A 27,799-nucleotide genomic window follows, 5' to 3' on the forward strand; every position below is an offset into this window, starting at 1 on the left:
GCCGAACACCAGCAGCAACCACCTCAAGTGCATCCTGCTCAACACCCGCTCCGTCCACAGACACGCCATCGAACTCTGGAACCTCCTCGACACCACAGCTCCTGACGTTGCCTTCCTCACGGAAACCTGGATGAACGACTCCTCAGCACCCGACATCGCCATCGCCATCCCAGAGGGATACAAGATCACCCGAAGAGACCGCGTCAAACAGACGGGAGGAGGCATCGCCATCATCCACAGGGACACCATCCACATCACGACCAACACCGATGACACCCTGACTACCGCCGAACACCTACACTTCCAGATCCGCACCGACCCGAACACCACCCTCAGAGGCACCCTGATCTACCGACCCCCGGGACCACGCACACAATTCAGCGAGGACATCGCCGACTTCGTCAGCCCGCATGCCCTCCCCTCCGCTGACTACATCCTCCTGGGGGACCTCAACTTCCACCTGGAGAACAACAACGACCGCAACACCATCACCCTGCTCGACAACCTCGCCAACCTCGGACTCAAGCAGCTGGTGTCCACCCCCACCCACCTCGCCGGACACACACTCAACGCCGTCTTCTCATCCAGCAAAGACATCGCCTTCAGCCACGCCACTGGACTCCACTGGACGGACCACAGCTGCGTCCACTTCACCTTCAGAAAAACGACAATCCACCACCACCAGCAACAGGTTGCTCGAAGAAGCTGGAACAAGATCACAGCCGACCAGCTCGCCGCTTCCCTGAGCCAGCACCCTCCCGCCAGCTCAGCGAACCCCAGCCAGGCCGCCGACAACCTCACGAAGTGGAACAGCAACTGTGCGGACGAACTCGCCCCACTGAGGACCACGCCCCGCAGCCCCGGCAGCAAGAAGGCCCCATGGTTCACCGACTAACTCAAGAGCTCCAAGAAGAACTGCCGAGCCCTCGAGAAAGCCTGGAGAAGGGAACCAACACCGGACAACATGACCACCCTCAAGCTTGCCACCCGGAAGCACCACCAACTGATCCGCGCCCCCAAGAAAACTGCATTCAAGGACCGGCTGGACAACAACGCACACAACTGCAAAGAACTCTTCAACATCGTGAAAGAGCTCTCCAACCCCAACGCCGGAAACAACAACATCACCCCATCGCAAGACCTCTGCAATTCCCTCGCCTCCTACTTCCACAAAAAGATCGCGGACATACACAACAGCTTCAGCACTCAACCGACGCACGCCACGACCGAACCACCGCCCCCCACCACCACCCTCCGCGCCTGCACTCCGATCAGCACCGAAGACACCGTCCGCATGATGAACTCCATCCACTCCGGATCTCCGACCGACCCCTGCCCTCACCACGTCTTCAACAAGGCCGACGCTGTCATCGCACCCCACCTGCGGGACATCATCAACACCTCCTTCGACACCGCCACCTTTCCGGCGAGCTGGAAGCACGCCGAACTCAGCGCCCTACTAAAGAAACCTACAGCGGACCCCACCGAACTCAAGAATTACCGCCCCATCTCGCTCCTCCCGTTTCCAGCCAAAGTCATCGAGAAGACCGTCAACAAACAGCTGGCCGCCTTCCTCGAGACGAATGGATCCCTCGACCCCTCACAGTCTGGCTTCCGAGCCAACCACAGCACCGAGACCGCCCTCATCGCTGCCACCGATGACATCCGAGCCCTGATGGACAACGGAGAAACAGCGGCCCTCATCCTCCTAGACCTCTCCGCGGCATTCGACACTGTCTGCCACCGCACCCTAGTGCAGCGCCTCAGCAACGTCGGAATCCAGGAGAAGGCACTAGAATGGATCATCTCCTTCCTCGATGGAAGAACACAGAGAGTCCGTCTACCACCGTACAAGTCAGAGGCCACCGAAGTCATCTGCGGCATCCCTCAAGGATCCTCGCTGAGCCCCACCCTCTTCAACGTCTACATGAGCCCCCTCGCGGCCATCACTCTCAAACACAACCTCAACATCATCTCCTACGCTGACGACACCTAGCTGATCCTCTCTGACCAACGACCCGCCGCCGCCAGAGCCAACCTTCACGAAGGGATGAAAGACATAGCCGAGTGGATGACGACCAGCCGCCTGAAACTGAACTCAGACAAGACGGAAGTCCTCATCCTGGGCTCCTCGCCCTCCGCCTGGGACGACTCCTGGTGGCCCCCCGCCCTGGGCACCGCACCCAAACCGACAGACCACGCACGCAACCTGGGCTTCATCCTGGACTCCTCCCTCACCATGACCAGACAAGTCAACGCCGTCTCCTCGTCATGCTTCAACATCCTGCGCATGCTACGGAAGATCTTCCGGTGGATCCCCACCGAGACCAGGAAGACGGTCACCCAGGCCCTCGTCACCAGCCGACTGGACTACGGCAACGCCCTCTACGCCGGAACCACCGCCAAGCTCCAAAAGAGACTCCAGCGGATCCAGAACGCCTCAGCCAGACTCATCCTCGACATCCCACGACACAGCCACATCTCCGGACATCTGAAAGACCTGCACTGGCTCCCCGTCAACAAAAGAATCACCTTCCGTCTCCTCACTCACGCACACAAAGCCCTACACGATCAAGGCCCGAGCTACCTCAACAACCGCATCAACTTCTACGCTCCCAAACGCCATCTCCGATCAGCCAGTCACGCCCTCGCCGCCGTCCCCCGCATCCGAAGAACGACAACAGGAGGAAGGTCCTTCTCCTACCTGGCGCCAAGACCTGGAACTCCCTCCCGACCGACCTGCGCCTGACCCAAGACCACCTCTCCTTCAGGAAGAAGCTCAAGACCTGGCTGTTCGAGCAGTAGCAGCACCCCCCAAGCGCCTTGAGACCCTCCGGGTAAGTAGTGTGCTCTATAAATGTCTTTGATTGATTGATTGATTGATTGACCACAGCTCTTCATTGGATGACCACAGCTGCGTTCACTTTTTCTACAATAAGCCCACAATCCACTACCACCCTCAACCCACCCTGCGTAGAAATTGGAACAAACTCACCATCGACCAGATTTCCTCATCGCTTCTCAAAATCCCTCCTGTCCACTCCTCAAACCCCGACCAAGCAGCCATTAACTTCACCCAATGGATATCCAAAAACGCCGACATCCTAGCACCGTTGAAAAAACATCAAAACAAAATAAGCAGCAAGAAGGCCTCCTGGTTCAACGATGATCTTAAGAAATCCAAGAAACTCTGCCGCTCCCTCGAGAAAGCATGGAAAAAAGACCCAAACTCTAACACCAGAGTCGCCTTCAAAAACGCCACCCGCATACACCACCAACTAATCCGATCTGCCAAGAAAGCCGCCTTCAAAGACCGACTAGATAACAACGCCCACAATAGCAAGGAGTTATTCAACATCGTCAAAGAATTTACCAACCCATCAGCCAACTCCAACAACATCACCCCCTCTCAAGCCCTCTGCGACTCCCTAGCCTCCTTCTTCCACAACAAAATTGCAGACATCCACAACAGCTTCGACAACCGACCCGAAGTCCTACCCACCCAACCTTCTGCAGGACCTTCTCCCCCCTTGAACATCCTTAACGACTGGAACCCAATCTCCACTGAGGACACCATCTGCCTGATGAACTCCATCCACTCAGGATCCCCAACTGACCCATGCCCTCACCACATCTTCAACAAAGCAGACTCCATCATAGCACCACGCCTCCGAGACGTCATCAACTGCTCCCTCAACTCCGCCACCTTCCCGGAAAGCTGGAAACACGCAAAACTCAGCGCCCTTCTGAAAAAACCCACAGCAGACCCCACCGAACTCAAAAACTACCGCCCCATCTCGCTCCTTCCTTTCCCGGCCAAAGTCATCGAAAAAGCTGTCAACAACCAGCTTGCCGCCTTTCTCGAAAGCAACAAATCCCTCGACCCCTCACAGTCCGGATTCCGAGCCAAACACAGTACTGAGACCGCACTCATTGCAGCAACAGATGACATTCGAACCCTACTGGACAATGGAGAAACAGTCGCCCTCATCCTCCTTGACCTCTCCGCAGCCTTCGACACAGTCTGCCATAGCACCCTATTACAGCGCCTCAGTAACATCGGAATCCAAGGAAAAGCTCTGGAATGGATCACCTCGTTCCTCACCGGAGGAACTCAGAGAGTCCGACTCCCTCCATTCAAATCAGAGGCCTCTGAAGTCATCTGCGGCGTGCCGCAAGGATCGTCACTCAGCCCCACCCTCTTCAACGTGTACATGAGCCCCCTCACAGCCATCGTTCGCCAACACAATCTCAACATCATCTCCTACGCTGACGACACCCAACTGATCCTCTCACTCACCAAGAACCCCAACATCGCCAAAAACAACTTACACGAAGGAATGAAAGAAGTAGCCGAGTGGATGAAGCACAGCCGTCTGAAACTGAACTCAGACAAAACAGAAGTCCTCATCTTAGGTACCTCCCCCTCCGCCTGGGACGACTCTTGGTGGCCAGAGGCCCTTGGAAAAGCACCCATCCCGACGGACCACGCACGGAACCTGGGCGTCATCCTGGACTCCTCACTCTCAATGACCAGACAAGTCAACGCTGTCTCTTCATCCTGCTTCAACATTCTTCGCATGCTCAAAAAAACATTTCGCTGGATCCCCACCGAAACCAGAAAAACGGTCACTCACGCACTGGTCACGAGTCGCCTAGACTACGGAAACACCCTATACGCCGGTTCTACCGCAAAACTCCAGAAAAAAACTCCAACGCATCCAGAACGCCTCAGCCAGGCTCATACTCGACATCCCGCGTAAAGAACACATCTCTGGTCACCTGAAAGACCTCCACTGGCTCCCGTAGATAAGAGGATTACCTTCCGCCTCTTAACCCACGCACACAAAGCACTTTACGAACTTGGACCCGAATGCCTCAACACACGACTGTCCTTCTACACCCCCTCCCGACAGCTACGATCCTCCAACCAAGCCCTGGCCACTGTTCCTCGCATCAACAAAGCCACCATGGGAGGTAGATCCTTCTCCTACCTGGCAGCCAAAACCTGAAACTCTCTTCCCACTCACCTTCGGCTTACTCAGAACCACCTAGCATTCAGAAAACAACTTAAAACTTGGATATTCGACAAGTAATCTTCCCCCCTTCCTCAAGCGCCTTGAGACCCTATGGGTATGTAGCGCGCTATATAAATCTCTGACTTGACTTGACTTGAAGATTTAGTATCACTATTTTAGAAATGCCACTTTTAGAAGTAGACATTGCTGTGTGTTATGTGTCTGCCTGTTGTGTATTGACTGTCTGGCCTTGGAGTGACAGGGTCTGGTGAGGTGCAGTGGCTCAAGAGAGTCTGGATGAGTCAGTGCTAGGCTGAATAGGCCAGGTCTGTATTTGGAGTGGTGGGAGGAATAGCACCTGCACCTGAATAGGGCTGTGCCTGCCTTCCACAATGATGGCCTGTGGTGTGTCTGAGGCCAGGGCCTACCCTTACAATGGGGAGTATTGTTCACTTGCCAAGTGCCCCCCAGAATTGGTTTGGACTGGGCTCCGAGCCGGTGCCAGTGGGAGAACAAAGACTATAGTACTATAAGTACTTGGGTTGTGACCCCATGTCGGGGAAAAAAAAAATGGGACTTGCGAAGAAGACACTGATTGAGACCAGAGGACTGCTGCGTGCCAGGAGGAACCGTCATCTGCTTTACCTTTTTATAGTACTGAACCTGTTGCCTGTTGGGCAGCTGAAGGGACTACCATTCTGTTAAGGTACCCTGTGTGCTGGCCTGCCTGTGCCCTGTTCTCTACCCCCAGTGATCTCTTAAAGACTTTGTGACCTGCCCTGCAGGCAGGAAAACTTGGCGCCAGGCGAGCACTTTATTTGTTTTACACCAACCGCTGGTGAACGCTGCCTATTCCCTGTTTCGGGTCTCCATGGTGGAAACAAGCTGAGTGCTTTATTTTTCCCCAAGAGCGATCCACCTATGCGGTGCTCCTCCATGCTATGTCTGCACCCCATGATGTCGTGGAGGGTGCTCTCAATTTGTTTTATAGGAGCCCGAGAAGTGGGCTCAACCCTCAACAATGCGGTGGGCGCTAAGTGTGTTTGCACCATGAGGGGTAGTCACCGCAAGTCAGGCAAAGGCCGAACCTGGTTGTAGGCTTGGCCCAACAGTCCATCGGTCCCAGAGATGGGACCGATGGAGACTTCGCTTAATGTCCCGCAGAGAACTGTGGTGGTCAACCAGGGTGGCGCGAGGACCGCGCTTGAAGAGGACCAATGGATTACACTCCTCCGTTCCAGGCCAGGTATGAGGCTCTGTAGTGCCAGAGAAGCTGCAGTCACCAGCGGCTGTCTCACAACCGGGCTGACGCCATTGAGGGAGGGCCCGAACAGGGCCTCCTGCTAGATTCCTATTGTTGGCCACACCTTTATTGGGCTGGCGGCCCGATAACCGTCAGTCTGTTTTTCGACAGCTGCGCCACAGGTTCGTGGGCAACCGCCGTCTATGTGTGGTAGGTGTAGGACACTTTGACGGAGGCCCCCTGGCCAGAATGCCGTATTCCGGAAAGACTCAATGGCTGCTTCACAGGGAGTGAAGCTGTGTCTGCCTACTTGGCAGCGAGAGTCAGGAACAGCGTGGTATGCTTTGAGAGCAGCCCTATTTGGGAGTATTACGTGCCTAGGGGCACAGTGACTTCTCCATTACTTTTGTTGCGAAGGTACATTGCCATTGAGGATCTTATGTAACTTCTATAACCTTGTCTTGGCTGCACCCTAGGTATCGTAATGGTGACCTGTAGTTGCCTAAGGAGGACATGATGTGGTATGTTTACTGGTCGCTTTAACTGTAATGAGTCTACGACAGTGGTCCGACTGGCCTAGTGATTTGTGCAATCCCTGTGAAGTCATGACAAGTGCCTCGTGGCACAGTGCATATATGTGATGTGTTCGAATTTGTTTTTATGCATAATACAAAGGCTATATTTATATAAGCTTGTGTGGAGTTTCTTTTGTGGTGTGCCGAGTGTGTTGCTGCTGTGTGAGTGTGTTGCGCAAATGCTTTACACATTGCCTCTGGGATAAGCCTGACTGCTTTGCCAAGCTACCAACGGGGTGAGCAGGGGTTATCTTCAGCGTGTAACTCCCTTGCCCTTACCAGAGTGGTGGGTTCTGCCTGGCTTAGGTGCATACCCTAGCCAAACAGAAACCCTATTTCTAACAGTATGTTTTAAAAGCCTTATTGAGGTAACCTATTGCTTTTTTTAATCCTAATAAACAAAAGTCGCTGGTGGCAAATAACATACAACTGTTGTGTTGAATTAGTTTTATAATCGATAAACAAACTACCTTAAATTATAGACGTTTACGATGATTTTAGTCTTAATATTCCATGAAAAGAGCTATCAAATCTTCTGCAATCCATTATTGCAGAATTGATTCTTAAATTGTAATTGGATTTATATAGTGTCTATTCATAGTGGAAAGAAGAGAGTGGGGGGAGCAAAGTGAATAGCAAGGGTAAGAGAGTGGCAGCATTTGGGGTGGAAAAGGAGCAGGGAAGGCAAGAGGAAACCTGTGCAGACTGAGGGATGTGAGTGGGAAGTACAAGGACCACATGCATAAGAAGGGAGACAAAAGCCATCTTGAGAGATTCCAGCAACTAGTGGTTATGGAGCAGAGTACTGTTCTCTTGGCACAGACAACAGAAGAGACTGAACATGCTTGTAATCCAAACTAACGAGCATATCTATAGCTCCAAGGTGCTCATAATGGAAGAATAAAATTAAGAAACAAAACCCGGACACACCTGGAGATGGGTCCCCCACTCCATTCTTTCCACTCTGAATAGACACTATAAAAAAAGTAAAACCCGCTTTCTATAGCAATTGTTAATCACATTATAACAGCCTTTTTTTCATTTCTATTCCCTTGTTTTTCAATCATTCAGTGTATTTCAATTTTGAGCCAAATCCTCCAGTATTACAGTAGTTGCAGTTGCTATTAGAACAGTGACCACAGATTATTCCTGTTTGAAAGGGACTTTTGAGTAGCACACTCCTCAGCAGCCTTCTTCTGGCCAGGCCTCATTCTTCACCAACTTCACTTATGTTATGAGCTCTCTGATGTTCTCTATCTCTCGACATATGGGAGAATTGTGTTGTCTAACTTTGAGAGGCAAAGCAATAATTGTAGGAAATCTCTGTCATAGTTAAATTGATTTAAATCTGCCATCAACAATACTAGCAAAGGTAATTAAGAAACGTAATTCTCTGCAAAAACAACAGAACTATGTGAACTGCAGAGCGGCCCCATTTGCGTCTCCTTGGAATTGCATAACAAATGGGTGCGGTTGTTGTAAGGTCTTTGTAAATGTATTTGTGTGTTCAGCATGCAGAGTCATTTTAACTCTGTATAGAATAGATGTGGTCTCCAGAGCAACATTGCATGTGTAGAGAACACAGAACTATTGGTGCTTTGGCTTGGAGCTGCTGTGAGTCTTCACCTGCACAGGTTCTTAGACTCAAACGACAGAGGGGAAAAGGAAAGGACTCAATAAGAGGGAAAATCAAAATCCCTATACATCAGATTTAGTAAAACCATTCTCCGTTATGTTCACAAACATGGCAAATTATCATGATATTTCTTGAAAGTAGTAATGAAGTATGTAACAGCAGGTATTGCTGCTATGGTAGGTCTCTGTGGTCTGGTAGCGTATAACCAGAGTGTATTTTCATGTAAAACTGATACACCACCACCAAAGGGAATATTTGTTGCACTCTTACTGCTTTGGTAACCTCTGGAGTCAAAGCGATCTACATCTAGGCATGCTGCTGTGATCCGCTATAACCCACTCGGACCTTAGTAAGCCATCTATTATCTCCTTTTGACCATCCACAAGGTCAATGGACTCCCAGGACATCCGTCCACTCCCGCTTTAAGAGCACAGCTCTCCCCCTATGGCTTCATCTCAGTGTTCACTGCACATTGTTGTATGGCCAGGAGGTTGTCTGCAGAAATAGGATGAGAGTCTCCATGAAGGGCCAGAGGCACCACCATGATCGGACAGCAGGACCAGGCTTTGCTTTCTGAAAGCTCAAGTAGAAAGATTGTGGCAACAAAGATCACTTTGTGACGTGGAGACTAGAGGCAAAGACTAATGTGCCAAAGCACAGGACCTGGTGTATAAATGGAGAGGTTCCCTCATGAATTTGGGACCCATGGTGGCGCCATACTCCGTCACCATAATCTTTAAATGTTGCACGTGCCAATTTAATATTTCTCTGATCACTATCTATTTGCAATCTGTCATTGGATATTGATGTTGCCACTTTGATACAGATGTGACACTTGTTGGACTGTCAAGTATGGCTTATTGTTATCGGTAATAATCTAATAAAAAGCTGTAACAGAAATAAAAGATCACTGTGCATATGCACACGTTGAGTATCACGGTCTTCCCATAAAGAGCTAAGCCCAACCCGGATATCCTGTTCTTAGTTTTTCATTGTGATCTGAAAAGCATTTCCGAATACAGAAGGGCAGGAATCATATCACTAACGTCAACAAACATGCACAGACCTCAGACGAGGTCCCTATGCCAGTGTTGCTGTAACTGCAATTCTTACACAGAATGTATTAACTCAGGAAATGTATGAGTTGCAAACAGTTCAGCTCAAACACAAAGACAGCCTCTGTTCTAATTTCCTAGTAGGTGCTGCACAGGTCACAATTTAAGCAAAAGGCACTTTTAAGGACCCATTTGAAACACCACAATCACCAAGTTCAACTTTCACTGATATTGCGACCAAGACACAATGTAGCTTGGAACCGATGGTGCTGAAACAAGGCCTCGCCCAAAGTTAAATCACCTGTACACACTAAATGGGATTTTATTTAATGGAAACATATTGAGACGTGCTCGTTCTTTTCCCCAAGATATAAACATGCACCAACAGTGAATGCTTCACAGAAGACAAAGTGCCTTTGGCTACTCTCACAAATGCCTGGCAGGAGCACAGTGTCTTCACTGCGTTCAAATAAACATAGGCCAAACGCTTGATAACAATCAGTGCATACCAATCCTTTCTCTGGCTATCACATAAACACAAGCCCAATAATGTAAAATAAACTTCAATTATAGTGTGAACTATGCTGGCAAAAACCCAAGGCATCCGGTTTGTCATGAAGTGCTTTACTGCCCCATAGTAGATGCCTCCTGCAGAGGCATGTATGCATTACCATGTATTGTAACTATATTCATATAACACATCGCAGATACACACATTATTCTTAATATGTCGATTCGTATATGCCTGTATAATGCCTCAGATAATCCTGGATTGTTGCGCATTTTAAGAAAAAACAATAAAGATAATTAAACAAAAAAAAAAGTATCTTTACGACCCCAGCTGCTTTGTTATACAACAGCAGAGTGTGCGGTCACCAAAGACTCTATAGCTAACAATATGTATATTCATTCCTTGGCACACTTCTCCCCTTTGACCAGTTACACCATTATTAAGTCCAGGTAACAGACTAATACCACATTTCTTAGCCCAGTCCTTTATTGGTATCTCAAGACAACAGAGCACTGAACGCCCCACAAAACATATCTTATTTCATAAGTAGAAGAACGTTATTCAGTCGATCTTAGTCATTCGAAAAATTGAGGAAAAGAAAGGTGTGTTCAATGCTCACCATTAACCTTTTGCATGCTGCAACCAAATCTTATAAGGTGGAACCATTTCCCCATCTATACACATTTTGGACATGGGTTGGACTACACTCCTGGGAAGAGAAGTTTGAGCCTGAGGAACGAGACTAGCAGGGAGGCAAAAGAAATAGTGAAAAGTTAATTGTAAGAACAAATGCAAGGAAACGATACAGATAAGGGAATTAGAAGCAGCGAAGAACCAACAGGGAAGGGAAGGATGTAAATAAAAGCCACGTTTTGTTAACAGAGAAAAAGATAGTGAATACTGTTAGCCTCTGATATGTTTTACAATTTTTGAAAACATTTGAAAACTGTGAAGATCGCCTCCGTAGCTCATAACTGGACAAAGAACTGACAACAGGAAAGCCTACTCATGATTAAAGGGGAATATTTCTGTTGCATACTGTATGGTGTAAAATTGTATGTTTAATGACTCTTTGACAAAAATCAAATGTGTGGCTGTTTAGAATTATAAAAAGTAGAGGATTATTCTTGCTATATTTAATTGGTCCCTTTCTGAACAGCTGAAGTATTTGACGAAGATCTGGTTGAAATTCTGAATCCTCTCTCCCCGGTTGGCGGAAAGGTAAGTCATCATTTTAAGTAACATTAGAACTAATGACAACTCCCCTTTAGCCGTTATCCATGAATATAACAAAAAGCACAATGTGAAATGTGTTTATGCTTGAAAGAGGGTAAAAAAGGTGGCTATATATTGTATGATTTTGTCGTTCAAAGGTACGAATCACAAATGGTTAACCAGTGTAGTAAATGTATGTGATAAAAGAATACCTTTTATGCCGGTTGATAAAGGATACTAGTGAAATACAAAAATACAAATCATGTGAGGGCAATTTGAGGTAGGGCTGAATATTGCTTTTAAAAAAGATCATTGTTAATGAGATTTCATTTCACCCTTTCGTTGTGATTTTTAGTTTATTGGTGATACCTCACAAGGCATTGTGAGATGTATTAGGTTAAACTAATATGAACCAAAAGATTAGAATATCCCATTTTTTCCAAAGTTGTCATTGAAATTTTTTGTGCTCAAGTGGGAAAATCCTAAATGGAAATATGTAATCCTGGTTCTGCACAGTATGAATTAATTGATAATCACAAGTATTGAATAATGAAAAATATCCTAGCTAACATAACAGAAAGTTGCAATTCTATTAAGGACTCGGAGGCGAGGATTATGCCTTCTTTCTTCACTTTTATTCCATTAGCAGCACGAAGGTAAACAAAAGACTACTTTTCCCATGAACTATAGGGAAAAAAGTAGTCAAAAAAACAATCATGACAACAACCAATCATGAACAGAGTCAATGTCCAATCAGGGGCAACCAGCCCAATATAGTCCTTTGCTAGTGTCCATTCTAGCTCTTTCTGAGCGTGACGAAAGCTGTTCTGCACTCTTCAGACATCTTGTTTTTGGGCATCAGAACCTGTAGATGACAGGGATACGCTACCCAGGAAACACAGAGCCCATTTGTTACAGAGTAAACTAATTATAATATACAGGCAAAAAAAACTAATTCCACGAAAAACTGTTACATACTATCTTACGGGGAGGGATCTCCTCCTGGAGAAATGGGTGGGATAATCCTCGCCTCCTAGTCCTTAATAGAATTGAAACTTTCTGTTACGGTAGCTAGGAAATTTTTCATTCTATGTCAGGACTGGAGGCGAGGATTATGCTTGTTCAAACCTTGCCCACAACCAGTTGTTCCATATTTAGAACTGGTTTGAAGAAGAACCTCTTAAAGCTAAAGTCCGAAGACCAATCTGCATTAAGGATATCCTCCAGGCGTGCGCCCGATCCAAACGCCTTCGAAGCCATTGCTCCGTGAGTTGAGTGCGCCCCAAAATGTCGCAAACTTATGCCAGCCCCTGCATCACCCACCAAACCCACCTGGCGATCGTGGGTGAAGAGACAGCTCTGAAGGGTTTCAGGAGGGAAATGAGTAACTGACGCTCACCAGGGGGGCGGAATTCTTCCGTCATTTCCTCATACGCCTTGAGACATCTGACCACGCACAGTTTTGGCGAGTCCGGAAATGCCGGGTATGAAATAACCCTGGTATGACACTTAGTGCGCCGCAGAAGGGTAAAGGTTACTCCTTCAGGGGAGAAAATCCTTCTGGAAATGTTCAAATCCCAGACATCCGAGACCTGTCGACATGAAATCAGACAGAGGAGCATAGCCAACTTTGCATAAAAAGCTCCTTCCGTGACAGAAACCGGTTAGGCTGCCAGGAAAGAAAAAGGTTAAGAACCTAATTGATGTCCCAGAGGGAGGAGTAGCCAGGCTCAGGAGGCAGGGACAGCCTTACGCCCTATAGTAGTTTGCAAACCAGGGGATGTTCCCCTACAGGGGTGCCAGTGACCGGATGAAATCGCTGACCTAAAGGTATTTATAGACCGGTAAGCAAGGCCATCGGAAGCTAGCTGCTCCAAGAAATTCACCAAGGCAACAACGTTGGCGACCAAGGGATCGTAGCCCCGCCGATAAACACCAATGGGACCGGTATCGTTTTACCGTACTGTCAGTCCAGACTTTGGAAATGAGGTCCTCAGCCTCTCTGAAAAGGCCGGGGTTTCCAATCTGCCCTGGAAATGCGCCATGCCATGAGAAACAGAGAGCCCGCTAACACCAGCGGGTGAGGATTTCCTTCGGGATTCGTGAAAAGAGCTGGAAACTGGGGAGTAGGATTGGAGAATCCCAAGAAAGTTCCAGAAGAACTTTAAACCACACTTGCGACCTCCACAGGAGGGAAATCAACACCAGATCCGCCCCCTGTCTGCGAATCTGAGCCGAAGAGCGCGTGATCATCGCGAATGGAGGAAACGCGTACCCCTGCTCCAGGCTCCAATCCTGGAGAAAAGCATCTGTGGCCGCTGCCAAGGGGTCCGGCCTCCATCTGAAGAGCCGGATGGTCTGGTGGTCCAGACGGGACGCAAACAGATCTGCTGAGAACGGACCCCAGTGGTCGCTCAAAGCTGCAAAGACTCGGTCCAGCCTCCACATGCTGGAATCCGCGGAAGTGGCACGACTGGAAATCCGCTTCCAAGTTGTCTCGACCCGGCAGGTATTCCGCTGTGACTGAGATCTGACTGTCTAGGCAGTACTGCCAAAAACTCGCTGCCAGATCTGAGAGGGCTTTTGATTTGGTGCCATCCTGGTGATTTATATACCTGACCGCCGAGACGTTGTCCATCTTCAGGAGGACGCACAACTGCACTAAGTCTTTCGTCCAACACCGTACGGCAAATTAACCTGCCAAAAGCTCCAGACAGTTTGTGTAATTTCTGTTCTTATAGAGACCACATACCTCCTGTGGACAAATCCCCGCAACGCGCACCTCAACCAAGCCTTCTGGCATCTGACTCAATCACTAGATCTAGGGTAGACCCGAAGATTGCTTGCCAGTTCCAGGCTTCCATATGGTCCAACCACCATTGGATCTCTGCTCTCACCTCAGGCGTCAGGTCCAGCTTGTGAGAGTAAGGGAACCCTTTCCGGAGGAAGTACTCTGAGGCGCTGTAAAGCCCTGTAATGCAGGGGCCTGGGAAGATGGCTCGAGGGATAACTGGTGCGAGGCCAGAACTCAACGCAACTTGTGACTGATCTTGGACATTTTCTTGGCCGGAAGACTGAGTGTAGATGACGTCGAGTCAATGACGAACCCCAAGAAGGTAAGAGACTGGGTCAGTTGTAATAGAGACTTGTCCCTGTTGATCACAAAACCTAGGTCTTGGAGGAGGGTTACCGCCATCTGAAGCTGAGCCTCCAGGCGACGAGGGCACAACGTCATCAAGATGAGACAGTCCAAGTACACAATCATTCTGATCCCTCTGGCCCTCAAAAACTCTACTGCGGGCTTGAGGATCTTGGTAAAACACCAAGGCGCCAACGAGAGCCCGAACGGGAGGGAGGTGAACTCGTAAATGCGGCCTCTCTACGTGAACTGCAGGAATTTCCTGTGAGGGGGAAAAATTGGAATCACCAAATAAGCATCCTTAAGGTCCAAGTGGATCATCCAGTCGCCGGGGCTTAAAACATCTCGAAGGAGCTGAATGCCCTCCACTTTGAAATGGCGGCATACCATGCATTTGTTGAACTCGCTTAAATTTATGACCGACCTCTTGCCGCCGTCCGTTTTGTCTACTAAGAAAATATTGCTCAAAAACCCTTCTGGGTGGCGGGCAGAGAGGGAGATGGCGCCCTTGTGCAGGAGCGAGGACACCTCTGCGTCCAATAGGGCGGCATCAGAGGTTGAAAACTGGATGGGACGAGGAGGGGAGGATTGCACTGGGGACCCTAATAACTCTATTTGAAACCCCGCACCGTCTGGAGAACCCACGCATCGTGTGTGAGAGACAACCAAGCCTGATAGCAACTTGCCATCCGTCCCCCTAGTTTTGACGGGGAAGAAAGGTGAACACTCACCGGGGTTTGTACCGGAGGCACCTCCACGGAATCCTCTTCCTTTGCCTCCTGCGTCCTATCGCAGGATAGAAACTCCCGAAGCGGAACTGGTCCTGCTGTTGACAGGAGCCTTTCTGGTTACCCTGCTGGTGACCTCGACCGGCCGAGCGACCCCCTGCCTCGGCCGGCCCACCAAAAAATACAGGGGAATACCTTTCGGATTGTAGACTGCGCCCTGTCCAGGGAAGTGAAGGTATTTACAAATTTGCCGAGCTCCTTCACGAAGGGCTCGCCAAACAGACCCCCTTGAGGCACAGCCCACGCCTCCGAGTCCGCCAGGTCACCCAACTTCAGGTTGATCGTTATGAGAAAGGACCTGCGGCGCTCTGTGGAGAGGGCACAATTGGCATTGCCCAAGAAGATGACGACTCTTTGAGCCCAGTTGGAGAGGATTTCAGGAGATATAGTGGAGCCTGACTCCTTGGCCTCCTCGCCATATCCAAAATCTTTGTAGCTGGGCTGAGGGCATCCAGAAGCTTGTCCTGACAAGCTCTCCAGGACCTATTGATGCCTTTCTTCGGAACGCGAATACATTTCTGAAGGAAAGTATGCATCCTGGGGTCAATCTCCGGGGTGAGGGCTACGTACCCTCCAATGAAGAACAGGGACATTCTGCCTGCAAACAATTACGGGCCTTCTTTTCCAAAAGTAAGAGGATGTGCTCTGCCACATAAGCAGCAACCTTCTCCCCCGGGACCCACTCCGAAGAGCGAGGATGAACAATATCGTTTGGATCCAACATGTCTGGGGTGACTGGAGGGGGAATTGCTGGGTGGTAGGGAAGCCAAGACTCGGAGGGACCTGGGTCTTTGTCAGGATCACCAGCGGTGTCCGCATCTTTAGGCTGGGAGGTTGGAGGAGAGGGGAGAGGTGCAGTCGGTTGTACTGCCCGACTATCAAGGAAAGCCTGACGTAGGCGCTCAAAAGCGCCTGAATCCACCCCTGGAACCCATGGCTGCTTAGCCGGAGGGGAACCAACCAGGACTGAGACAGGAGTGGCTATTGGAGTTAAGGGAGCCCCCATGTGCTGTTCAAGGCACGCAAATGCGTCTTTAATCTGGTGGAAAGCCTGCCTTCCAAAGGAGAGAGAGACTGGCCAACAGCTTGATAAACAGAGGAATTGACAGTAGTAAAAGGCATCCCCCCAGGGCATCACTGCAAGGGGGGGTCCTCCTCCTGAAGATATTCGTCTTAATACTACATGACCTAATGTAGATGGAGATAGGGCACAGTAATGGCAGCTTTACAGGCCTGTGGAGGGGCCGGATGAATACAAAAGCTGGGTGACAGCTGAGTTCAAGGGCACAACACCGCAATTAAAGGGGTTCAAGCCCCAGAGGACAACTGCTAGCAGCAACTGATGCAAAAAACACACACCCCCTTGCCAAAGGGTCACTCACCGGTCTGGGCCTTGTCCCCTATATTGCCTAGACAGGCAAATACAAGACCCCACTCGAGGCATAACAGAGACTCCACCAACCTTAGAACAGCCACACAGGCGGTGTAGCGTTGTAACGTGCAACGTGGTAGACTCGGTTATTAAATCCTCCCCGGCCGCTACAACCCACATGGGTGTTCACCTCAGACCGGAGACCTCTGAACAACAGACGCGTGCGCAGTGTTTGAATCCCTGAAGAGATCAAACACTGCGTCGCACCTGCGACGGCCTCACGCCCCCTTTAGTGGCGGGAGGTCCACAGAAGCCGAGCCAGCAACACACACGCCGCGTAGGGATGAGGAAAACCTCAACCCCGCGGCGTCCCTGACACAAAATGAATCAACCGCACACAAAGGTGCCGAACGACCCCCAACGAGGAAAATAACACAGAAATACCGAAGCGAATATCGGTAACAAAGTGGGTGAACAAACACCTTAAGACATCAATACAAACGCGAGCACGCTGAAAATTTGAAAGCAATTAAGCCTACGCAAACATTACAGAAGCTCCGAGTATAACAATAAGCAGACAGCAATGAAAACAAATTACAACTCTTAGCACTAAACAGCCCAAAAGAACTGGAGAGTACTTATATTTGCTGCAGAGCAACGAAGAAAGAGGAAGAATGGGCACTAGCAAAGGACTATATTGGGCTGGTTGCCCCTGATTGGACATTGACTCTGTTCATGATTGGTTGTTGTTATGATTGTTTTTTTTACTACGTTTTTCCCTATGGTTCATGGCAAAAGTAGTCTTTTGTTTACCTTCATGCTGCTAATGGAATAAAAGTGAAGAAAGAAGGCATACTCCTCGCCTCCAGTCCTGACATAGAATTCCAGCCTGCATGTGCAGAGCTTGGAAATCCTTTAACACCAAGACATTTGAAGAGGTAAAATCTCTCATTTGTAATGTGAATAGCCTTAAATTTCCTAGGTTTTTCAACTGAAAAACACTACATACATCAACAACTTTGCAGCACAGTACCCTCAAACCGATGCGAAGAGAGGAACACTACTTAAAAGTGAGGAAAATGCAGGAAAGAGAGCATGATAGGCAATGTGCAGTGCAAAACTGAAAACATGCATCCTCACTTTAAGGAGCCATCATCTTCCATGTGCCACCCTGTTTTGTACTGTCTGGAACGGGGTTGCTGCACTACTTCTCTTGGCCCTCCCAGCTGTCTGTGAAACAGCGGACCATGACACAGCTGACCATGACACTCTAATACAAAGACTCTGTGAAGCCCACATAGAGGGGCTTGCTCTCGACTGGATCACATCCTACCTTCAGTACCGAACAAATGTCATCCATTCTCCCCTTTCTCATCCAAACCATACTTCACAAAAACAGGGGCCCCTCAAGGCTCTATCATCTCACCTATACTTTTCAACATCTGTCTAAAGTCATTACCGGTAATGATCAATGAATTTACCTTTGCTTGCGATAACTAATCATGACACACAAATACTCCTTAAACTGGAAAGCCCCAAAGACATTGGAAACTCACAAATCTTCAGTTACCTCAGAGCTGTTGATCAGTTGATGACATGGAGCCTTCTCAAATTGAGTGCTTCCAAAACAAAAATACTTGCATGTGGTGATTGGAAAACACATTACCCACCCTGCCCCTGGCTGACGATCTGGGAACACCTCCTAAAGTATCTAAGGAGGTAAGAAACCTTGAAATTACCATTGACTCGGAGTTACCAATGAAAGCCCAAGTGGGCAAATAACGCACTCAAGCTTCATTACCAAGAAAACTCTGCAACACCTCTTCCTCACCTGGGATTTCCACAGAAGGTCCAGGCTACTATCTCTTTTGAATTATCTAAATTGGATTACGCCATTGACTTCTACAATGGTTCATCTTTATCAATCACGAAAAGACTACAACCGATTCAGAACTCTGCCGCTAAACTACTCCTACATGTAAATCAACAAGCCACATCTCCCCTGCCTTGAGGGCCCTACCTTAGTTACCGGTTGCCAGAAGATCCACCTTCAAGCTGCTTTATATCACTCCCAAAACAATGCAAGGAACAGGACCTCTCCATCAGGAATAAAATCACCAAATAGGTTCAACAAAGGAACCTCTGCTCAAGATTGCCACCATGCCTCAAAAGACCTGCAATAGGTCTCGAATTTACGGGAGTGTGGGCTATTGACAAAGCCTTTTATTTATGTGTATTTTTAAAACTGATACATAAAAGGCATTCTTATTTACAATGCCAATAGCTCAAACTCTTGCAAATTCAAGACTTTTAGCATTGCAAATGCGTTCGGCACCGGTGCTATAAAGATTTTTTTTAAGCGGTAGGAAAGATATGACGGAGCGTTGACAAAGCGATTTAAGAAAATAGTGCTTAGAGCTATAATTAAAGCCTAACGTGTAACAACAAACTTAACAGGGGTGTCCTTATAGGAGGTTACAAATGAAGACCAAGCGGTACAAAGGAGGGTCTACCAAGCCTATTGACCAATGAAAAGCCACAGTTCACAGTGGACAATGACACAAGCCAATGAAAAATATGGACAGGGAGAGTGGGTGGAGCTTCAGGTCCATACTTGAATACAGCATGCCTCCTAGAGCAGCGCATGCGCTGCCCAGGCTCGACCTAATAAGAGGGGCTGCCTCTCTGCTATGTTCACAAGGGCCTTGATATTATTGATTATTCATATCAGTTCTCACAGGATGACGTTTGATCAAAAACACTATTACAAAATGAATGGTACGCAATGTCTCGACAGCTAAAAGATGAAAGGCTGTCCAGCTTGAACTGCAACATGTGACACACAGATACAACCGCTCACGAATCTATCACATCAGTGGGGGGAAGCTCCCTTGAATGTAACAAACGAGGATGGGGGTGGGGGGAGACCAGCCCTTCAAAAAACCAAGCTGGAATCACATCACCACCTCTAATCTTACCAAGGCCAGTAAAAAGGGTACCAGTGTCGATAGGTAATAACTAATGTTACTATTCAAAGTTCTTTGAAGCCCACGCCAAGGTATTAAGTGCTATAAAATGAAAGGCAATACATTACAAATCAGACACTTGGATTGGAGCAAGTGACTTGCAGATAATATACAAATTACAGCAGGAAGTGCATGACCTCTCAACCCCCTATCCCCAACCCTCTTCCAAACAGGCGTACGTGTCTGCTTTGCGTGCCATTGGGGCACTTTGGTATTACAGAAGGGGCCACAGACGCTTGTGCCCCCCTTCTGCAATACTGAAAATGTTGGTGCACATACAGCGCAGCGCTTTCTCAAGAGGGCATGCCCTCATGTGCATGGGGGCGTGGCCCCATGCAAATGAGGGAATCCCTTTCCCTCTGCTCCCGCGCCTTATAGCTGAGGGCGCAGAGCCAAAGATGCTGTCAGGGGGAACACGGGGGGGGGGGCAACAAAAGTGACTCTTTATACTAAACAGTAGCATCACTCACTGCCTAAGTAGGAAAATGGGACTCTATGATGTAAGGCATCTCGTGTAACAAAACTCTTAAAGAGTATACAATTGAGTCCCTTTGTAAAGATCAAGCCGAAGAAAATGTAGTTAAATCCATAAGAGTTTATTAAGAAGGTCATTATACACCTCAGCCTACACACACAGCTATGAATGTAAGACTCAACAGCTGTCCTTTGACTGCAAACATTCTGATTAGAGATGGTTACCATGACATGTGGAACTAAGGAGTATCAATGGTCCACCAACATCAGGAAATGCAAAGTACAGCATACTACTTCCTTCCTTTTCACCTTCATTCTGGTGAGTGAGCAGCATTGGTGAGTGGGCAAAAATATTTCTGGGTCCCAGTAGTGCTGGTGCATTGAATGGGTGGCTAAAGTATGGTCTATACTACCATGATATAGTCTAGCTATATTATATGTATAACATGTACTAAAATTGAGTGGTTCACCTATAATCTGATCGTTATGAAAGAGAGTGCCACAGTGGATTCTGCCCATGTGGGGTTAGCATGAACGTAAACTCACATTCAACTTCAAATGTGTTGTTTAGAGGTGCTATTTCGACAACAGGTATCTCCTTGGCAACCCCAGAGGATTTGTATACCCTCCATTCATGCTTAACAAGTGAATGCACGTTCATAACCTCACCATGATAGAATATCATTAGTGAGATTTTCCTGTTTGCTTCCAGTAGCTCATGGCAGGGGAGTTGACTAAATGGGCTTATTGTCCTGTTTCGGTAATAGAATGGAAGGTGATGAAGGAGCAGGTGTTATCCTCATTAAGTTGGTACCCCTGTAGCAGTGCATTCAACAAACAGAATCAGGTATGGACCACTAGTCTTTTTTTCTGGAGCACATTGGTGCTTCAAACGAGACAAAGGAACCGTATTAGAAGCAAAACCCCAATATGATATAGTAGAGTCTAATAAATCACATTTAGAAAAGCTCCAATCTTCCCAATAATATTAAAAAGTTGACACATGTTTTTATTTTCGAATTAAGTAAAACGCTTCATTGTTTGTGCATTGCTTTGATATATGCTTGTTTGAGCGTTTTTGTGTAATGTTTTTGACTTTTAATTCATAGAAAGGTCATCGGGTGGGGCTCACCGGCATCCAGCAGCAATTCCTTTAGAATCCAGAGAAGTTAAATGATTAAGAGCTGAAGCACTATATCATTGTACAGCATTCAGAATCAATAGCTGAATTACCAGATTTTTAAGCACCACTTTAGGTCTTGCCTACCGACCGCGCATGCGCTTTGGCTGCAGCGGTATTGATTATTATAAAGGGATTGGAGTTCGCCCATGCCTTACAGTTTGTATGCTTCATTGACACTCTCCTTTGCTGCCATCACATACCAGCTTCAATTTTTCTGTTGTGTGGCGCATGGACTAACTACTGATTGGTTTTGCTTGATTAGTGTCCTTCTGCTGTCTATCTACTTCTCACACTGTGATTCAGGTGCCATTTTCTTTTTTGCTTTCCCACGCTCATACCACAGATTATGCGTTTTGCTTCTACCCCTCCCACCCCTCTTGCTTAGTGTTGCTTCTTCCCTTCCCACCCCCTGTTATCCTGTTGCTTCTTTCCATTCAACACCTACCCCAGCTTTCATTGTTGCTTCATACCTCTCACCTGCACCTCCCATTGTCTTTTTTGCCTCCCCCATACCCACCACCTTAGTAAAAAACAAGCACTATGACTTGGCCAGCAATGGTAGCATTATGGCACTTGTCATTACTGCCCCTTCCCTTTTTCATCCCCTTCCTTGCCTGTTCCCTCTCTCCCATTGTCCATCTTGCCCACCTCTACCTGCCAGAAGAAAGAAAAAGGTTCTATGATGCTGCCAGCGCTGGCCGCATCGTAGTGCTTTCCGATAACTTTTCTTTTAGCCGTGCTGTACAGCCACACTGCTGTACAACATGGCTAAAAAATATTGGTATATGCAAGAGCTATTGACGTTGCCAATGGTTGTTTCCATTGTAATCCTTAGCTGTTCATTGATGTTGCGGGCAATTGGTACAGCATGATGTCACCTTAATGCATTTTTCAGAGATTGGTATAAAGGATACAGTGTCTGGATTCAGGTGTATGCTTCTGTTAATGTCACTGTGGCAACAGAATGAGAACATATATTTAGCCATAGTGCGGAAAGTGAGTGAATTAAATATTTATGATGCACAATTTAAATGTGCATTCTGTGCAGCTCAGTTTGATTGTAAATCAAAAGGGATTAAGTAGTCTTTTCTTTTATTATTTTCATTCGCTGTTGGTAGCGAAGACATCCAGAAACATGGAAATAGTGCTCTTCTCATGTTGCCACAATTTCCTCCCTGTTTTCATGAGACTTGTTGCTCCCTAGCAGTGAGTCACAGCCTCTTGACCAATGATTTTCCGTTTTGATTCTCCATAACTATTTTCTGATACCTATGGCTGCTCATCAATGCTTGTATGTCCCCGGGATTGTCTTGCACAGTGAAAAACGTTGATGACTCCCTGGATTTACCCACACCATATCTTCTGGTCCTCAAAGGGGTCTTCTTTTTGTCCTTGGAATGGTTCATGTGAACACCTGGGTAGAAAAGTCTCTATTTGCTCAGTATAAAGATGTATTTCGCTGCCACCACATTTACTTATCAATCATGTAATTCATAATATCCCATGTATAAAGGTTTGACAGCGATGTTGTGAGCATTTGTTAGATTCCTTACCTACATTTTCATCAATTCTCCACATTAATAAGAGTCTTTAAATTCTGATAACCTTAGTTTCATGTATGTACTTGCTATTTTTTAGTTGTCATCTCCTAATTTGTGACATGTTTAGGTGACCACTTGGTGTTTTGCTTTGTGCTCATTATTCTTCATTACATTGTTTGGCAAATCTTGTCTTTCAGGGTCACAGCTTTAAGAAGGTAATATTGACAGTATACATCTGTGGAAACCTTGCGTTCCTAACCACCTTCCTGGCAGCAATCAACCAAATTTGAAAGACATCTAGTGATCTTCAGCGCAAGCAATACTGCATCTTCTACAGTTCAAACCACTAAGTGAATTGCACCTGAGAAGAATTCAAAACCATCTGTGTTTCCTGGAAATCCTAATCGATGTACATCTTGAAGAATTATATACTGCCCTTTCCCGCTGACCTTGGTGGAGTTTTACTATTGAGGGACAAGTGCTCCAAGGAGTGGAAAAGGATGGGCATTCTCCGAGTTGTGATTGGCATGGTGACCATGAGACAGCATACCTTGTAGCAGAATAGTTAAAGCAGAACCTTGATCAGTTCTATGGTTAGTGATTTTGTCTTAGATGGCGTAGGAAATGAGTTATCAATGGTGGAGACACAGCCTCTCAAATCCACAGGTAAAGTTCTGCTCGAAGGAGTATCACTCATCAGGCGACTGGTGTGAGTCCTCCCTTTGTGTCTCCGTTGCCCCATGGCTTTGCATTGGATAGCTTGCGTCCCAGACAATGCGGGTCTACCAAAACAATTATTTATCATGGTCCTCACAACTCCAATTTAATCGCAGAATGCACAACACTCCTCACCTCCCCCATTTTTATAAGTACTCGTGTTTGAGAATTCTTTAAATTAGCAGAGACAATAATAGTATTTTATAATGTTTTTAGCAATCAAACATATGGTTGCACAAATAAGTGCCTGCTTGATCTATTATCTTGCCTTCTACTCTGCACGCCAAATCCGCATCTTGTAAAAGTAACCTTTTTTACTGCTCAGTGAAACAGTTGTTTTCTGCCCAGCTTCTTACTCAGCACATAGAGGTCAATCAGTATACCGTTGTGCAGCTGACCGAAACAGTGTAGTAGTTTATTTTAAATTCACTTCCACTAAGCAGTGACTGAAGGTACATCAATTTGCAAAAAAGACCAGGAAGATTACCCTTTATAAATAATTTTTGATTTTACAGAATCATTTTCTATGTTTTGGGGAGTATTTTTATCAATCAGACCGTAGTAAATGCAAAATATTTTTGATACCTTTTGTATATCACATCTTCATAACTTGGTGATTCGTAAAACATGTGCCTCCAGTATTAAACTGGTGGATTATGAATCCTTGTATTCCTTCAAATAACTGTTTGTAATGTAGGTAATGATTTCCGACTCGTTTATTGTCATTAACGTGTTTTTCTACATCGATTCTAATTACGTTCTACTTTAAATGTAGCTCCTTTTCAAGTGAATGCAGAAAATAGTATTTTCTGCTCTGAGAGCAGGTGTATAAATATCCCCACATTTTTAACAGATTGTCTATATTTGTATTGCAGTTGTTCAAATCCTTTTTGCACTAGAGGACTTGTTTCATAGAATCAACTGGGCCAGTAGGTCATAAAGGGTCCAGTAACATTGGATATTTAAAGGCTGTACTTATGGTCTCCTGGATGTTGAGGTCGTTGTCATTGGTATTGCACTCTGGACATGGTTTTAAAACATGGAGCTAGTTAGGAAAAACTCATGAAACGTGACTGAAGCATTTTTAAAAACAATTCCCCAGTAAATCTGTTGCTGCCATTTAAAGAATTGTGTTTGCGGTGCCATGAGTTAATGCTCCCTGAGCCAGGAGCATATGTATGGCAGGCCCTTCCAGGCAATAATTACTTACAGAAAAGATAGAGGACAGCCACTGAGAAGTCAATCAGTAGCTCTGAAAATTACCTCTAATTTGAACAGCTACACAAATTCTTTCTGCAATAACGTCTTTATCAGAATGACTTCACCTCATAAAATAAACAAATCTCACTTTTGGCTCATGGGCCTACTTTTATTCTGTTGGTGATTGTTTCTAGAGCTCCTCTCAATTCCAGCTGTTCATCTTTTTTACTAGACCCCTTCTCCAGATTTTCTTGTTTTCATTCCAAGTGACTGGGCACTGATCATGCCCACCGGAAACAGGTTTCTGTTCTATACGAGTAGAGTTCAAAGAGGAGCCCTGCTGAAGATGGCCAACATCGAGAAATAAGTAGACATCAATTTTAACTCATATGAAGCAAGAGTAGACCGAGTTTTGAGTTCTAAAGGTAGTAATATACTTTTGTTGGCCCAGAATGGGCAGTCTGTATCGGTCTTTACTAGGAACATGCATTTTAGGACCTGACTAAGCAGACACCAACATCTTTATGACCTGTAACATTCCAGAAGGAGAATTATTTTACAGTTGCATAATCTGTTGATGTTGTTCAAGACATTTGTGGACTGCTTTGTAACTGACCTTTGCTTAAAGAATTACCACTTATATCTCTCGGACGAGTGAGAAATGGAACATAATGTTCTTGCGATTAACACTTTTGATCTATGGCTGACTGAATCTTCTTTAGAATAACACTGACATTAGGTGACATCTTGAGCTGTGTCTTAAAATTATAGAAAGCAGTTCATAGTTTAAAATTTCACCTCCGAAGTGACTCTGGTAGTTGCTTTTAGCTAATGAGTTTTCATAATAAAAAGGGATAAGTAAACATTTTATGAATTTTATTATAGTGATAGACATTGAAAACAAAGAAGGGCAAGAAGTGCAATGGGTGCATAATAATTAATTAAAGGGAGGTTCACATTTTCATTCTAGGGCATTGGCAGTGTATCTGGCAAAGAACTTGATGGTAGGTTTGGACAGTGTTTGCTTTTTAGCTCTTTGCTCAACGAACCAAGATTAGAAATTATAATTGGGAAGTAGTGGTAGAACAACACTGACAGTGAAGCTGTGTCCTTGTTCAAAATATATTTAGTTTTCTTACTTTGTGTTTTTGGATTTAGGCCTTCTGTTGATCAGTCTGGGATAAGGGACACAGGAAGGCAACATAATCAGTGGAAACTAGCTGAGAGAAATTAGGAACTTATAAAAGAAAATGGAGCGGTAATGCTGCGGAATCAATGGAGGCTGTTTTTTTTTGTCAACCAATTTCATTACGCATTTCTCCATTTGCCTATTACAACAGCACAGTAATTCAGTTTGTTTCATTGTACATTGACATTTCCACAGTGTTCTCATCTGGTGAACGTGCTGCTATTCTTTATAGTCCAATAAGATTAAAACTTGAACATTAACTAACTCCCCCCACCCCCTCCCCTAAGTCATCTTGGCAGTAAGTCTTTCGTGGGGCGCTGTGGCCAAGTGCATTGTGTATTTCCTATTTGTGTGTGAAGTGATGTAATTTTTTTTGTGAAGTAGTCACTAGTGTCTTGATTATTTAGCGATTGCGAGTGTGTTTATAATTCACGCGTTTATGTCTGGGGTGTCTGCCTTATGCGATTTCTCTTTCATCTTCCGAGGTATCTAGGTCTGGGTACTCGAGGTTGTGTACTAAGGTCTCCCATGCCCTGGCTATCACTAAGTGCCTTAGCCCCCTCTTAGCCTCTCGCATCGTGCCCATTTGAAGAGTTCTTTGCACCAGGTTGTCATTTTGGGTCTCCCCTTCAGTTTCCAGTTCTTGGTTATTTCTCTTTGTGCTAGGATATATGCTAGATATTGGAATTTGCTGGTGACTTTGGTCTTTGCCAGATGGGGGAACCAGCCCAATAGGCAACAAGCGGGCGAGCGTGGTAGATCCTAATCTATAATCTCACTCACCGTCTGTATAACGCCTTCCCAGAATTCATGCAATTGGGGGCAGTCCCAGAACATATGTAGGATGTGGGCCTGGAGTGTGCCGCATCACTGGCAAGCCGCGTCCTCTATTTGAAATATCTGCTTAGGCGTTTGGGGTCAGGTATGCTCGATGCAGGACATAATAGTTTATCAGCTTGAATCACGCATTTATGGATACCCTCTGTGTCCCAGCCAATATGTTATCTCATTCCTTGGTCGGAATTGGTATACCCAGATCCCAAATCAATAGAGATTGTTAACATAGAGTTTAGCTCAGGTCTTGTAAAGGGACGAATGATTTGTCCATTAGAGCTGTCTGACAGTGATTTATGGAAGAGCTCTGTTAGAGAAGTTTCTTGAAGTACTGTTGAAATTTCTGTGTGTGTGTTTGGGGGAGGGGTTGTCCCACAAGGTAAGCCTGGTGGATTTTTAGAGCACTGGTGACTTGAATGGCAGCGTAGTTGGGTCAGCGTGGTATGGAAGACCCCAAAACAGTGAACCACCTCTACTACTTATCGCACCTCTCTACCAGCACTGAATCTCACGTTGCTCATTTTGTGAACCGATAGCGAGATGTTTGCCCTCCATATGCCATTCTTTGCTATCCTAAGTTTTAATTGCATGTGCAAAAAAAAGTATTTCAAATGTTTGTGAGATATTGTGATTGAAATAAATGCATATGCAACTGTACCTCTGCGTTTCACATTTTCTTTCAGAATCGCCTTCATTTTTATTTTGTAATCTATTCGTTAGTTTTATCATTTTAAAGGAGATGTTAGAATATTTTGCAGTTATCACAGTCCTACCCAGTTCTATTAGTTCTGTCTGCACATCCTTTGGAGTTGATTAATCTAGATTCTCTACTTGAACAATAACCATAGAATCTTAAGAGCAACTACAACTTTGGATGTCCAATTGTTCCTATCAACAAGACGATCATACTATGCAGTATGTGCCCCATTTTCGCTTTTGGCCTTCATAGGTAATACAGTGACTCATCTGATGCCCCTGCCTTTGATTAGTTTGTGATGTTCTCTGATCATCTGGATTAATCCTTTTGCTTTGACTGCTAAGCCCTGGGTTTCCTCAAGGATGTTCAGTAGTTCATTCTACACT

The 27,799-nt window shown here is 46.2% G+C and overlaps 1 protein-coding gene across 1 annotated transcript in view; it reads left to right on the top strand.

Annotated features, from left to right (window-relative positions):
- LOC147672863 (ferric reductase 1-like) overlaps positions 1-27,373 on the top strand; it is a 184,475-nt gene extending 157,102 nt beyond the window's left edge. The window contains exons 14-15 of the mRNA XM_086947966.1: positions 11,198-11,259; positions 22,974-27,373. Coding sequence (XP_086804092.1) covers positions 11,198-11,259; positions 22,974-23,066 — 155 coding nt within the window. The 3' untranslated portion in view covers positions 23,067-27,373. The remainder of the gene's footprint in view (positions 1-11,197; positions 11,260-22,973) is intronic.
- The last annotated feature ends 426 nt before the right edge of the window (positions 27,374-27,799 follow it).

This window comes from Lissotriton vulgaris, unplaced genomic scaffold (genome assembly GCF_964263255.1).
Source record: "Lissotriton vulgaris unplaced genomic scaffold, aLisVul1.2 SCAFFOLD_471, whole genome shotgun sequence".
Lineage (NCBI taxonomy): Eukaryota > Metazoa > Chordata > Amphibia > Caudata > Salamandridae > Lissotriton > Lissotriton vulgaris.